The sequence below is a fragment of the Berghia stephanieae genome, chromosome 3 (genome assembly GCF_034508935.2).
Source record: "Berghia stephanieae isolate SIO BIC M18660-M18661 chromosome 3, UCSD_Bste_1.3, whole genome shotgun sequence".
In the NCBI taxonomy this organism is placed as follows: domain Eukaryota; kingdom Metazoa; phylum Mollusca; class Gastropoda; order Nudibranchia; family Aeolidiidae; genus Berghia; species Berghia stephanieae.
The window spans coordinates 17,216,131-17,230,941 of record NC_088362.1 but is presented as its reverse complement, the minus strand read 5'-3'; the positions used below and the strand labels follow the sequence as shown (position 1 = coordinate 17,230,941).

General features: G+C 33.8%; 1 protein-coding gene across 2 annotated transcripts in view; it reads right to left on the bottom strand.

Annotated features, from left to right (window-relative positions):
• The window catches only part of LOC144967249 (kinase suppressor of Ras 2-like), a 31,017-nt gene that overhangs the window by 14,101 nt on the left and 2,105 nt on the right, over window positions 1-14,811 (bottom strand). The window contains exons 2-8 of one of the 2 annotated variants that reach the window (XM_078904226.1): window positions 12,020-12,160; window positions 10,979-11,123; window positions 10,425-10,740; window positions 9,791-9,937; window positions 8,882-9,078; window positions 7,451-7,517; window positions 2,158-2,241 (exon numbers count right to left, since the gene is read on the bottom strand). In XM_078904226.1, the coding sequence (XP_078760352.1) occupies window positions 2,158-2,241; window positions 7,451-7,517; window positions 8,882-9,078; window positions 9,791-9,937; window positions 10,425-10,740; window positions 10,979-11,123; window positions 12,020-12,160 (1,097 nt within the window). Of the gene's footprint in view, window positions 1-2,157; window positions 2,242-4,813; window positions 4,895-7,450; window positions 7,518-8,881; window positions 9,079-9,790; window positions 9,938-10,424; window positions 10,741-10,978; window positions 11,124-12,019; window positions 12,161-14,811 lie in introns of both variants that reach the window. The other variant, XM_078904227.1, reaches the window with a different exon arrangement.

Here is a 14,811-nt window from a genome sequence, read left to right as displayed (position 1 = left end):
TGTTAAATTTATATATGGCCATCGTAAAATCAACCTAAAGGCAAAAATCTTGACGTCTTGCATCAGGATGATAAAGTATGTTAACGAACTGGCTAATTGTCTTAGCAGATAGTAGTCTGGTTTTCCCTGTAGTCAACACACACACACACACATAGAGACTTGCACTTTCTTTTATAGATAAGGAAAAGTTTGAGTCCAAAATGGTCAGTAAAGGCTGCTATATAAAGTAATAATTCAGAGCCATTAAGCTCATGGAGGAGTTTGTCCCAGTTTCATTGGTGTGAAAAGGACAATAGCAATTACTTGCTACTCTTTTGATAGGATGCAAAGTACTTTCTGCCAGATCTAACAGACCTAGCTACCAAATCACTTTTCGGTGGGCAGGTGGCTCAGAAAAAAATCTCAACTACACCTGGTTATCGATCTCGGCCCCTTTTCTTGTAGAGCTAGTGTTCTACCAACTGAGCGACTATACTCCGTTTAAATTTTACTGGAATATTTCTAATAGTTTTACACAAAAAAAAACTGCATATGTATTATGTGTTGCTACCCAGGCTTTAAATAGAGCATTTTTTAAAAATGGAAGAAGCTGACAAACCATACCCCCCCCCCCCCCCCCCCCCCCCTTTGATAAAAAGAGTGGTGACTTTTTAGAATCTGAATCTGATTTGACCATTTATTTACCTTTAAATCTATCTTATATTTCTCTCTCAGAATGTATGTGTATACAAATATATATGTTGTGGTTGTGTTGGTGGAGACAATATATATATATATATATATATATATAATATATATATATATATTATATATATATATATATATTTTATATGTATGTGGGTGGGTGGGTGTGTGTATGGAGAGAGAGAGAGAGAGAGAGAGAGAGAGAGAGAGAAGAGAGAGAGAGAGAGAGAAGAGAGAGAGAGAGAGAGAGAGAGAGAGAGAGAGAGAGAGAGGAAAGGGGGAGACTCAGTGTGTGTGTGTGTGTTTGAGGGGAGATAGCAATGTAATGGTATGTATTCTTGACAGTGACGAAGGTTTGTAGAAGCACAAGGCTGTTGATATTTTCTCATTTTTATTATAGCATCAATGGGATCAATCAAGACAAAGATGTTCATGCATGCAGTGAGTGTATTATGGATGGATTATATAAACAAATCAAGTGCCAAAAACAATGTAAATAAGAAATCCTTTTTCTTTCTTATTAACTTGTTAATTAACAGAAACCTTTTTTTTTTTTTTTTTAATTTTATGCATTCAAGCCATTTTTAAGGGCAATTAAGAAAATAAAATGAACCTGACAAAATTTTGTTAAAATTTAAAAAAAAAAAAAAAAATTGCAATTACGTGAGCTTACGCAAGCTTTTATATAGCGCAATATCCACTCAAAACGCTTTAAAAGGGTCGCTGACCAACAGCAACATGCCAGTTAAGCAATATTACAATTTTTTTCCGACATGGACAACGATGTTAATGGCCAGGTACTCATTTTACACCTGAGTACGGTGAGAGAATGTGAGTAAAGAGCCTTTTCCAAGGACTCAACTATGTGCAGAGTGAGGCTCGAACCCAGGACCTTCAGATAGCCGCACAAGTTGATGGCAATAGTTGCAGAAATCTGCAATATCACCACCCTCAATTATGTTTGTGTAATACAAAGGAAATTTTCAATCATCAATTACTTATTTTGGACGTTGTTGAGTCTATTTATGTAATCTATGATACAAATCAAGACTTTCATAAATTCACAAGGCATCTCTAAATCTTTAAGTATAAGCTTCATTCTTCAAATTGACTTTGGTTGTAAAATAATTTTATAAAGACAATGACAAATTTAATTAAGTCAATCTTAGAAGTTAGTATTAGTAACACCAGTATGATTTGCGATATTATAAGGTATACATAGACATTCAAAGCATGCATAATTTTATTATTTTTGAATTACTGTTTTTTTTTATGATGACTACTCCATTTGTCAGCAGATCTATCACATCCAAAATGATTATAATAAATTCTGATTCTCTGTTTTTTACAATTATTTTTACTCTAATTTTAAAATATAGCTCTTACAAGGACTTAGGCAATATGATTTGTTTCACATAAACTACTTCTAGCGACTAGTGACGATAGCGCATCAGAAAAATGCAGCATACTTACTTGCATTGCCTGCAAACTCTTCCACGAAAGGCAAAGGTCGAACATACATCACAAGGAGCAAGCACAAATACCGTGGAAGTCAAACTACAAATCAATCCAGTCAGTTGGAGGGTGGGAGCGAGTGAGGGAGAGCAGGAGGGAGGAGGAGGCGGTGGTAGTTGTGGTTGTGTTGGTGGAGACAATAGGATGACAATACAATAATCAATGACAGGATAAAGGGAAATATTCTACTACAAGACAGTGTATATTTTATCACACAATATGGTCATTGCGCACAAACAGAATGCTGTATCATTACACTTATCCTTTTATAAAATCATCAAAGGTTTTCTCAATTATTTGACCTCAGTCTATGAATTAATATTCGAACAAAATCCAACAGAGAGAGAATTTCAACTTCTCAAAAGTGGAGTGGTAATATTGAAAATTTTTGGAAATTGAAAAGAAAAATTGTAAAAAGAGCCGACAGTGAAAATAAGAATCATGAACACGAGTAGATTTGTGGTAAAGCACCATAAAAATAATGTTTGATCACAGCTTTCCCATGACTGATTTTCAAAAGGATTAGCGCAACAAAATAATAGCAATGGCAATTTCTCAAACTGACGCACAGGTGTGGTTTCCTCTCAACTACTTCGGATGAAGAAAAAAATAGCATTACTTGAAAGATATAAAAGAGGAGTAAGAAATAAATTTTTAAAAATAAATAAAGGAAATGCACCTCCATCTCATGATCTGTCTCTGAAATGTTGATTATAAATTAACTCTACCAAGTCTCAGTTTGATTTTATTTTGAAATGTTTTGGATACTATCCAACTGAACAAGTTGTTTTGCTCAATATTGAATGTTTAAATTGATAATTTTAGTGAATGAAATGTTCTTTTCTTTGTCACTGAAACGGTTCTTTTCTTTGTCACTTAAAAGGTCTGACAAAAGGATATATATGTTTGTCCTTCCAACATATATTGAAAATTTAATCTGCAAGTCTGATTTCTGCAGAGCATGATAATATTGAATTTTAACGTCGCATTTTGAGTTTACCTTTTTTCTTTCAAGTTAAAGAGCATATCATAACACCAATGAAATTGTTTATTTCATCAATGGTAATCTTTTCAATTCTGGAAATGTGTAACTTCTAGGAAACTGCAGGAGATTGGCTGAATTTGTCTACTGTTTTCTCACCATTAATTATATTATATGATCACATGCAATTGTTAATGGTCTCCAGTGCATGCAAAGTTATGCCTTTAGTATGCTATGTTTTTAATGTAAATTGATTTGGTAGTACAAAACACATACCGATGAGAACATTCAATTTGTGGAATCTTTAGCAGGAAAACAAAATACATCTAGTGCTATGCCACTTTTCATTTACAAGTCGCAACTGATACAAAAAAGATACAGATGCTTATAAATGTATTTCTTTTTGGTACTTTTATTCAGTTCCCATTGGATAAAAAAAAAAGCTTTTACTCATTCCAAGACTTGACCCCCCCCCCCAACTTTCATCACAATATCACAAATTTATATGAGTTTTCGCAATGAAATCCTAAAGATTATCATAAATTTTAACCCTCACAAAAAAGAGCCGATCTAACCATATTAGAAACTCATGCTGTAATCATTTCAGGAAAGAAATAATAGCCAATACTGATCTGCACCCGACAAAAAAAAAAGCAACAAAATCTGTTGTTTAAACTACAGAAATATTTGCAAAGAGGTTTGTTTAATGTTTAGATTTGAACTTTGAACACTATTTTAAATAATTTTTGTGGTTGTGAAAAGAAGGATAATTAGTTAAATTGTTATCAACTATTATTATTATCATTATTATTTTATTATTATTATTGCAATTATCATTGTTATTATCTTATTATCATTATTATCTCTCTTTTGTTTCTAAACAGCATCTGTAATCTCCTAAAAAATTCTGGACTTGGATTGCAAATATGCGGAAAGATTACAAAAGTTTAAATGAGTATTTGATACACAAAAGGGAAGTATATATACATATATATATATATGTATTTCGATTCGCAAAGGTAGGGAATATATAATACAAATACAGTGACAAAATGGGGAAGACGAGTGCTATTACGTTTCTTGGGTCATATGGATGAAGGCTGGAGTATGAGGACAGCAAATAACAGCAACATATGATGCAAAGGGCATGAGGTTTGACATCATCTAGGCTTCTCCATATAATATATTTGAATAAATCTCAAATGTTATGAATTAGAAGGCATGGATGGAAAAATAACAAAAATCTTGACAGATGTTCCAAAAATATTATGTTTATATGTAGAAATTTCCTCCAATGTACCATTTGGATGAGAACACTTTTCAGTTCTCATTTTTTTTTTTATGCTTCATATATATATATATATATACACACATAAATCAGAACCAATTTACAGAGAAAACATGCTGGATGATGACCCACCCCTGCCCTAATAAGGAGGTAAAATCGACGATACAAGTATGTCGAGTATATCATAATGGTTATAGCTATGGTATGCTCAATGTAGCAGGAACAAGCACTTAGTAGTGGCACAGGCCTCCCCTGTTACTAGATAGGTGGGGGGGGGGGGGGATGCAATGGTTCTGGGAGTGATAACAAAATGACACGAGTAGTAGATGTAGTCGTCTTCTTACTTGCAATCTTTACATTTGTAGCCCAGAATCATCTGCTTATGGCAGAAGTCACAGGTGGTGATCTTAAAAGTGTTTGCATACCTTGTGGTGATGTGGAAATAAGAACAGGTGAATAAGTAATAATATTTTTTTAAAAGAACCATGAAGAATATGGTTCAATAAAGTAATCTTCTAATACTCTCTTTCAAAATGAATATATCATGATCTTTCATCATACATGAAAAAAAAGATTTATTTTCGGTTATAAAGACTGTTCATTCAAGGAGATTAAACCAGCTAAAAAATATAAAGGTAACACGTCTAAATGGCAACCAATTGAATTTCATGCTAAGTGAAAGAAAAAGGTGACATCAGTAAAATTTTTATGTATCAGATACATTGCAAAGTGCAGACTTCTAACAAAATGATGGAATATGCAACCCATCATCATCTCAATTCGATATTACGTTGGAGTAGATCAGATGCCGCAAATTGACTTTTAAGTCAATATCATGAAATATGAATAAAAAGAGGATGATTTATTTGCAATCTGATGACTGTAAACCTCTTAAATTATGTAATTCTGATCTCTTTGACTTTAAATTCAATTTCCTGCAAATGTCTCGAGGGTCTAATTTACATAATAATAATAATAATAATAATAATAATAATAATAATAACAAAATATGATAATAATAATGATGATAAAGGAGTTAATTGAATACAAAATGATAAGAAGTCTGCAATTATTTAAAGAACAAAGTCTGACAGGTCATTTTGTTCGCAAAGAGGGTCAATTTGAGGCAAATTCTTCATCAGCTGAGAATAAAAAGTTCTACAATCAGGATTACTGATTCGGGTAAAAACGTTTTAATCGTACTTCTGCTGTGATATATGATTGATACACCAACAGATTTACAACCAAATGCTCATGTGTTATATCATATGAAAAAGATTACGCTGAAACAATGTAATCGTTGCAAATCTATCTCTTCCATAAAACAGGCATATAAAGCATGCCGAAACGCTGAAGAAAGAGAGAGAAAAATTCTTTCTTGGCTAAATTTGAATTTTGTCATTTTTTATAGGCAAATAAATTTTAAGTAGATTTTGAAATTAATGGAAATCTGTATTTTTACCAAAAAATCAGCAATCCCGAAAAATAGAAGATATACATGGAATATATTAGCAACTTGTATGTTCCAGCAACTTGTGACAAAAAAGTGCATAAACCAGTTTACTTAATATCAAAACTGTGATATTTCAGATACAAATTTCTTTTTAGAAAAAAAAGGAATTTTTAAAAAAATTGTTTTTAATCAAACCCACAAAATATAAAAACAAATCCAAGTTTTCTGAAGTGTGCTAAACTAATTCAATCCCAAATAAAGAACAGAACTAGTGTGTATGAAAGATGCCAGACAAAGCAAGAAAGAAAAATAAAAGAAAAAAACCTTCCCAAAAAAAATCAGTCGACCTCGACTGGGGATCGAACCTCAGATCTTCTGATTATCAGTCAGACGTGCTACCATTACGATTTTTCTTTCTCGCTTTGTCTGGCACCTTTAATACACACTTATTCAGTTCTTTATCTTGTACCAGTGACTGCTCTTTAATTTCTTTATTTGATATAATTCAAGCCCACTTCTTTGAAAAAGACACAATCATTGCTCTGACGTTTTCTAAAGGGGTAAACAATTAATTTTTAAAAAAATGACATCTTACTTTCTTAAAATGAATATGGTTCAAAAAGTGACGATGATTTTTATCACCAAAGTTTAGTGTTAAGATTTTAAAAGCTGTGCTTTGAGAATCTGACACTGGCTCTGAACTCAACCGAATACGCAAACTGACAATAGAACTTTTAATACAGCACCTTAAATATTGATGAAATATAGCAGACACATCATTAAGTGATTGACCTGCATGTATCTTCTATTTTATAAATTGCCACCTCCATTTTGTATAAATAATGCATCAACATGATTGATCTGAATTTAAGCTCTTAAAAAAACCAGCAGAATCAATCAGATGGTGTAAGAATGGTAACACCAAAAGGATTAAATCAAAACTTAGTTATGATTTTTTTTCAAACCAAAGCTCACACTCTACCCTTCCTATCGCTAAAAGGTGACCAAAAGATGACTCTTCTACCTGCAATGTTAGAATTATTACTCTTTTACTGCAGTTCAAAAAGTGAAGAGGACATTTATAAGACAAACGTCGTTTCTGGCTTATACTATATCTGAAATCTCATTTTGAAAAAAATTACACTTGTGATAATGGCAAAAGTAAGAAAAATTTTTTAAAAATATTTTTCAGTTCAGAATGGCAGAGAGTGTAGTTTGGGCCACGAGTAGGTCAGATTAACTATTATTCTTTATACACCGAATGGTATGAGGGCTAAAGTGTTACACTAGCATTTAACATTTTTTTTTTTTAATTTCCAAATCTTGGACATGTATTCAAGTGAATTAAAATGAGAGCAAAGTTTGAATCTGCTAATGCTCCTCAAATCTTATATCTCTACACTATTAATGACAAGATCTGTATTTATATTTGTATTTACGCTAGCATGCTTTCGATTACTTAAATGGATTATTCTACAATTTTCCTGTCTAAAAACTATATAGAGAAAAAAGAAAGAGATCATATTACCTATGTGAAATTTTACTCTGGCTGAGCTTGGAGGGAGTCTTGGGAGACTTGGGGACTGTTAGGGTATCTGTTAAAGATAATATATTAGCATGTCAATTGTAAATGGTGACAAGAACCTTTCCCTTTCTCTCTCACTCTTACACACACACACACACATACACGGTCCCTCCAACCTATGAATTGTCCACTTACAATGTTACTCCTGAGACAGACCCCCCCCCCCCCCTTTCACAAATCAGAAAAAAGAGACATCACAATTTAAGTCTTACAAACAAATTTAAGAAAATATGAACAATACAATTAATCAAATTTTGAAGATAAAAGCTTTGTTTTGACAAACCTTTAGTTTAAGTACATATATTGCTGCTGTGCATTTAATTAAAAAACTCATAAAAACCACCAGCCGGACGTAACATACCAACACACAAAATTATGTGTAACCTTAATTGTTTATAGTCTGATTAATACAATTTAATGAGAACTACTCATAAAATGGCTGGCTAAAAACAATAACAAAGAGCTGAGTGACATCAATTTTGTTCCTTCTATATATGTAAAATGTCATTGCAAGGGTATAATTCCACAGAAAAGTTGTAAAAGTTAGTTGGAACAACAAAAACACTGCAAAGGAATTCACTTTATTTTTTAATTTATGGAAAAGGAAACGGGCAATGAAGAATTTCTAGAGCTTTCATTATATAACAATAAACACGATCAAGCTTTCGCCTTGCTCAAATAGTTTTGTTTTTTTTCGTGAACAGGAAATAAAATGAAAGCAACATGACTGACATGGGCAGATGTCAGTTGAATTTGAAATTTAAAAAAAAAAAAAAAAAAAAGGAAAAATTGAAGTTTATTTAACAAGTGCTGATATTAAAGGCAATAATCATTAATACAGATTACACTATTGTTTATATGTACATCACACAAGTGAAAGGATAGAAAACTGTCATGCAGGAGTCAATTCAATTGTTAATTTTTTAACGTTTTTTTTTTTTTTTTCTCCCATCAATACCACCCTGATGCACTAACTAGTTTGGAAGCATGGAATTAGTTCAAATCAAAGAAAAAAAGAAAGGCTTAATTTATCACTTACCAATAACCTCTACTCGGCATTATTCACAAGTCAATATCAGAAACCGAAGCTTTTTACAAAATAGACGACTAATTAAAACTGTTTTTTGTTTTTGTGTTGTGTGTTTTTTTTTCAAATTAAAAAGAAAAAAAAGAATAATTATATACATCCATTTCTGGTTTCAGATAGATTCTTTTTTTCCTTCTTTTACACTTCAAATAGAAACAAAAAAAGAACTTTTTTAAAACAATTATAACTCCAGGTTTATCGAAGTGGCATTTATTTTAACTGGATATCGTTTCTAAAATGAGTATTGGTATTTCCTTTCTTTCTTTCTTTATGGTCAAGATGCTTACTGGAATACTTGATGTGATCATCAGTCAGGAAATTGTCAGGCTTATAGGGAGGGGAACGGATGGGAGAGGAAATCACAGGGGAGGTGTGACCTGATGGACAGCGACTGCCGGCCTCTGAACCATCAGTTGAAAGTCGACGACGGAATAGATGTTCATGGCTTCCACTCAGTTTAATATTTTGAGGCTTTTTCTTGCTTCTGTTAGTAGCAGAATATTTCAATATATAAATTGGTGTAATAAATTTTACAAAATATAAATGGGAACTGTCATACCATTTTCAAAGGTAGGGAAGAAAAAAAAAAAAAAAGAAAAAAGAAAGAAATATGTGATTCACTGCTTGAATTTGGTATATCAAGCAGGTAATGTTGGTGGCTCTTCCTTCTTGTGATGACGACAGTCAAGGAATGTTACCAAAACAAAAATAAAAAAATAACACAAAAACTTGAGATTCTATATAGTGCAATATTCACTTAATGTGATCTAAGCGTTTTACAATGGGTCCCAAGCCAACAGCAACACTTAACATGTTTGGCAATACATCAGGCCTATAAGGTGCTAATACATTTTTTTTTGGACAGACACCGCAGTCACCAGCCAGAAACTCATTTTATACCTGGGTTGGGTGAGAGAATGTGAGTAAAAAGCCTTTTCCAAGGACTCAACTTTGCTCTGCCTGGAAAACCTACAGGTCGGAAGGTGAGTGTCATACCAAGAGACAACAAATCCACAATTATTTTGATAGAAAAAATAAAATAAAATGATGCACTACTTTAGAACACGCTGTTTCAAAAACCCAAATTACATAAAATATCATACTACAGAGTATTCTTAAACAAACAAGTTCATTTTAATCAATTATTTTTTTAAACAATCATTACTATTATTAAAGGGGATAACAATATTTCTTACTTGACAGGGTCAATGTCAACAACTTTGTTGGCCAGTTGAGACTCATGACTTTTACTCTTTGTAATGGATGTGAGGTCTGGGTGCAGATAATTCTTCTTGGGTGTTGGAATGGGATATTTGACCACAGGTGTACTCACAGACTTGGATCTATTGTGGACAAAAAAAAAAAAGATAGAAGAGAAAAATAAATAACTTTGAAGGTAAAAAATGGACTGGTTTTGAAACTGGGTAGAGTTTGGTCTTTTTCTGACCTGGCTATCCATGCAACAGGTGTCTAGAACTCTTAAAGTTTGTCAGCAAGCATTTGTCACTGTTTCAACACTACAGAACTTGATATAGACTCTCGTTTTATAGACCTTAAAGCTCTGATGGGATACTATATCATGCATAAAAACTTGTCTAACAATTCGTAAACACAATTTAAGACGCTCCTGATATGAATTTACCAATAAGAGGGGAAATAAAATATCATGAATATCATTTCCATACTTTAAATGAAATGAATATTTTTCTTTTCCTCTCTAATTGTCTCAAAGTAAAGTTTTAATCACAATGAATCCTGAAAAAAACAAAAACAACTCAAAAAACATACTCAAAATATGTATAAATATGATAAGCCCGACAAATTTCTCACCTTGGAGGAGGCGAACCATTTGCAAAATGAGGGGAGGGGATTGGAGATGAAGGAGTGCTCTGAGGAGGAGCAGCCTCTACTGGCTTATTAGGAACATTTGAGTTACCAGTCCCACCAACTGATGAAACCAATGAAGAAGAGGAAGGAGGATTGCCCCGGGGAGGGATTTGATGGTGTTTGGGAGAATTTCCAAATGCTGGGCTGTTGGTGGCAGATCGGGTAGCTGCAGTGGCAGCAACAGCTGCAGCTTGAAGGCATGCCAGATCTGTAAAATGCCAGTCAGACTCTGAAGTGCTCTCTCCGATTAATTGTTTCTCTGTTAAATGAAAAATACAATGTAGTATGTTATTTCACAATCGAGATTTAAAAAAACAAAACAAAAAAAACTTTTAGTGAAATTCCTTTAGATATTGTAATTGTAATGAGCAGGATGATGACAGAACTTTTAAATAAACAGTAATATATAAAGCTTTGCTTATCAAATAAATGTCAACTATCACAAAATTAAACAATTGACACAAGGGCTGATAAAACATCACGACACAAAACAGCACCTGTACATTCTTTAAGGTTCTTGAATGCTGTTAACAAAGTCTTCACTTCAATGGTGGAACAATTGAATTTCTGTAACAAGTTGGTCAGATTCTCTTTACCCATGTACATCAGGTCAGAAAAGGACAAACCTTCACTCAGGATTTCCTGAAAAAAAAACACATAAAGAACATTATCAAATACTATTCATTTTTAAAAGTGTTGTAAAAAAATATCCCTTCCACACATACTTTATGATGTTTCTGCCTGCCCAACAAAAATTGACTTTATGGTTAGATCTAAATTGATTTAAAATCATATGAGCCAAATGATCTATCGAGGGCCAGGTGTCAAGAAAGGTTATCAAAAACAAGTAATTGAGACTATGAACAATATTACTTACTACTTTAATAACATCAATAGTTTCTCATAGGAAAACAAATATTAAAGTTGATCAATAAAATAGAACAAACGTTAGTCAATTTTTGAAAATGCAAATATTTATATACAATAACAGAATGTCAATAGTTCATGAAGTTTGATTACATAACTTGTTTACTTTTTATCAATTTGTTTCTATTTTAAATGTGTTGCATAAGAATGGTCCCAGATTATATCCTTCATCACGTCTATTGCAAGCAAAACCTTTGAAAAAAACCTAGTTGTGACTCATACTTATATTCAAGTTTGAAATGTAACCAAAATATCAAGAATAAAGCGGAACATTACAAAAAAACATTATGTCTCAGCAGACAATGAAATATGGACGCCACAAGGCAAAGGTCAGGTTGTGTTTTTTTGTATGATAATTTGTTACATTTTGACTGGCTCTCTTTAGGCACTTTTAGCTTCAAGCTTGAAAGCTTTGTATTTCATTGTTGAAAAAATTTCATCTTTATTGGATGGAACAGATCATAAAAGGATCACCTGCAATCTATCCATACTCTAACAAAATATATATTTTTAATCTGACAATTTACTATCAGATGCCAATATAGCCATTGAAAAGATTTTTATTGGAAGTATTTTGGTATGAACCTATAACAGTTTTTCAAACAAAATACCTTTATAGCATTCTCATGTATGCCAGCTATTCGCAGCCACAACTCCAACTTTGGAAACTCTTTCAGAGCTTCTGGCATGTTTTCTATGTTTAACTTCTCCTTTATAACAATCTGATTTCCCACCATTCGGATGAGCTTGCTCTGTTAAATAAAAAATTGATGTTATCGTTTTATCTTTTCATCACAAACTGTACACGAGAAAGGTTCAATGAAAAAAAAAACAAAAAAAAAAAAACAAGCAGAATGTCAGCCAATCACATACATTTTGCCACAAACTGCTCGATGATTATGTGAATTTGTTGCAAACTGATTGCTTTAATGAGAAAAGACATTAATTATTTAATATAGAAAAAATCACCAACTCTAATAGTGCCAAAAAAACCCCAGTGCTATTCGCTGTGTATCTCTTCGTTATGTACTAGATATAATAGATACAATCAGCTCAGTAGACCCCAATTGCCATAATAAAAGAGTGATCGATGACTATAAGTATAGGAGTTATTTGACCATGTAAAACATACGTGGGGAGGAGATTATAACATATTGAATAAAAATAAAAATAGATCTTTATTGTCCATAAATATAGCAATGTGTCATTTAATAACAATTGCTATAAATTACATGATACTGATAAGATATGCATAGATGAAATACATCATACAGAGATTCCTCATCTCGCTCTCTCTCTCTCTCTCTCTCTCTCTCTCTCTCTCTCTCTCTCTCTCTCTCTCTCTCTCGTGTGAACATGCACACAATACCCTCATACTCATAGACAAATTCAAATGGTTTTTAATTTGTTACAGTTGTTGTGATTTGACATTAAATATTATCAACATTGTCTTTAAAGTTCAAACAATCAATCAGTCAATCAATTAATCAACCAGCTATTAATCCTTGGTTAAGTCATATTAAATGTTCAACATATGAAATGTTGATAGAACAAGCATTGAAATGTATTTATTAGTCTTCTTCTATATGTCAAAAGATTGGAATCATGATGAAAAATATTTTTATCCTCCATAGATGTATAGCGGCTCCTGTCGAAACCTCTAAGTGCTTTACATCACATGCATACTTTCCATTATTATTATACACTTTACACCCTCAAGCGCACCCTTGCTTGTGCAAGTGCACAGATGCAGCAAAGATGCGCTGTGGAATAGGCAGGTACATGAGTAAAAAAATAAAAATGCTATGCAACACAGTGATATTAAACTAGGACAATTAACTTTAATTGTACTTTGAGAAAAGACATGACTTCAGACGTTTCATGACAACCACAGCACTGCTTAAGAATACAGATGCAGGAAGTGAATTTCAAACAGTTGGGCCAGATTTAGCAAATGATTTATCATTGAAAGATTTCAATTTCGTTTTTGGTACTGATACTGATAGCTGATACTGATAGCAGTTAAAAATCCTGCAATTTCAGCACTCTTGTTGGCTAATATGTGACGGTGGTGGCGGTTGCTGTTGTAGTGGTAGTAATGATGTGGTGGTGGTGGTTGTTGTAATAGTAGTGGTAGTGATGATGTGGTGATGGTGGTTGTAGTAGTAGTGGTAGTGATGATCATGTGGTGGTGGTTGTAATAGTGGTAGTAATGATGATGTGGTGGTGCTGGTTGTAGTAGTAGCGGTAGCAATGATGATGTCGTGGTGGTTGTAGTAGTAGCGGTAGTGATATGATGTGACGATGGTGGTTGTAATAGTTGTGGTAGTGATGATGATGTGGTGGTAGTTGTAGTAGTGGTGGGAGTGATGGTGTGGAGGTGGTGGTTACTATTGTAGTGGGTAGTGATGATGTGGTGGTGGTGGTGGTGGTTGTAGTGGTAGAAGTAGTGGTGGTGATGATGTGGTTGTGCTTGTTGTAGTAGTGGTAGTGATGATGTGGTGGTGGTGGTGGTTGGTGTATAGTGGTGATGATGGAGTTGTGGTTGTAGTTGTAGTGGTGGTAGTAATTATAATGTGGTGGTGGTGGTGGTTGTTGAAGTCGAGTTTGTGATGATGGTGTGTTGTAGTAGTAGTAGTAGTGTTTGTAGTGATGATGATGGTGGTGGTGCTGGTTGTAGTAGTAGCGGTAGCAATGATGATGTCGTGGTGGTTGTAGTAGTAGCGGTAGTGATATGATGTGACGATGGTGGTTGTAATAGTTGTGGTAGTGATGATGATGTGGTGGTAGTTGTAGTAGTGGTGGGAGTGATGGTGTGGAGGTGGTGGTTACTATTGTACTGGGTAGTGATGATGTGGTGGTGGTGGTGGTTGTAGTGGTAGAAGTAGTGGTGGTGATGATGTGGTTGTGCTTGTTGTAGTAGTGGTAGTGATGATGTGGTGGTGGTGGTGGTTGCTGTTGTGGTGGTGGTTGGTGTATGGTGGTGATGATGGAGTTGTGGTTGTAGTTGTAGTGGTGGTAGTAATTATGATGTGGTGGTGGTGGTTGTTGTAGTCGAGTGAGTGATGATGGTGTGTTGTAGTAGTAGTAGAAGTGTTTGTAGTGATGATGATGGTGGTGGTGGTGGTTATAGTATTGGTAGTGATGATGATGTGATTATGGTGGTTGTAGTAGTGGTGGTGGTGGTGATGATGATGTGGTGGTGGTGGTTGCTGTTGTGTTTGGTAGTGATGATGTAGTAGTGGTGGTGATGATGGAGTTGTGGTTGTTGTAGCAGTAGTGGTAGTGACGATGATGTGGTGGTGGTTGTTGTTGTAGTGGTGGTTGTAATAGAAGTGGTGATGATGGTGGCGGCTGTAGTATTAGTATGAGGATGATATGGTGGTGGTTGTTGTAGTAGTAG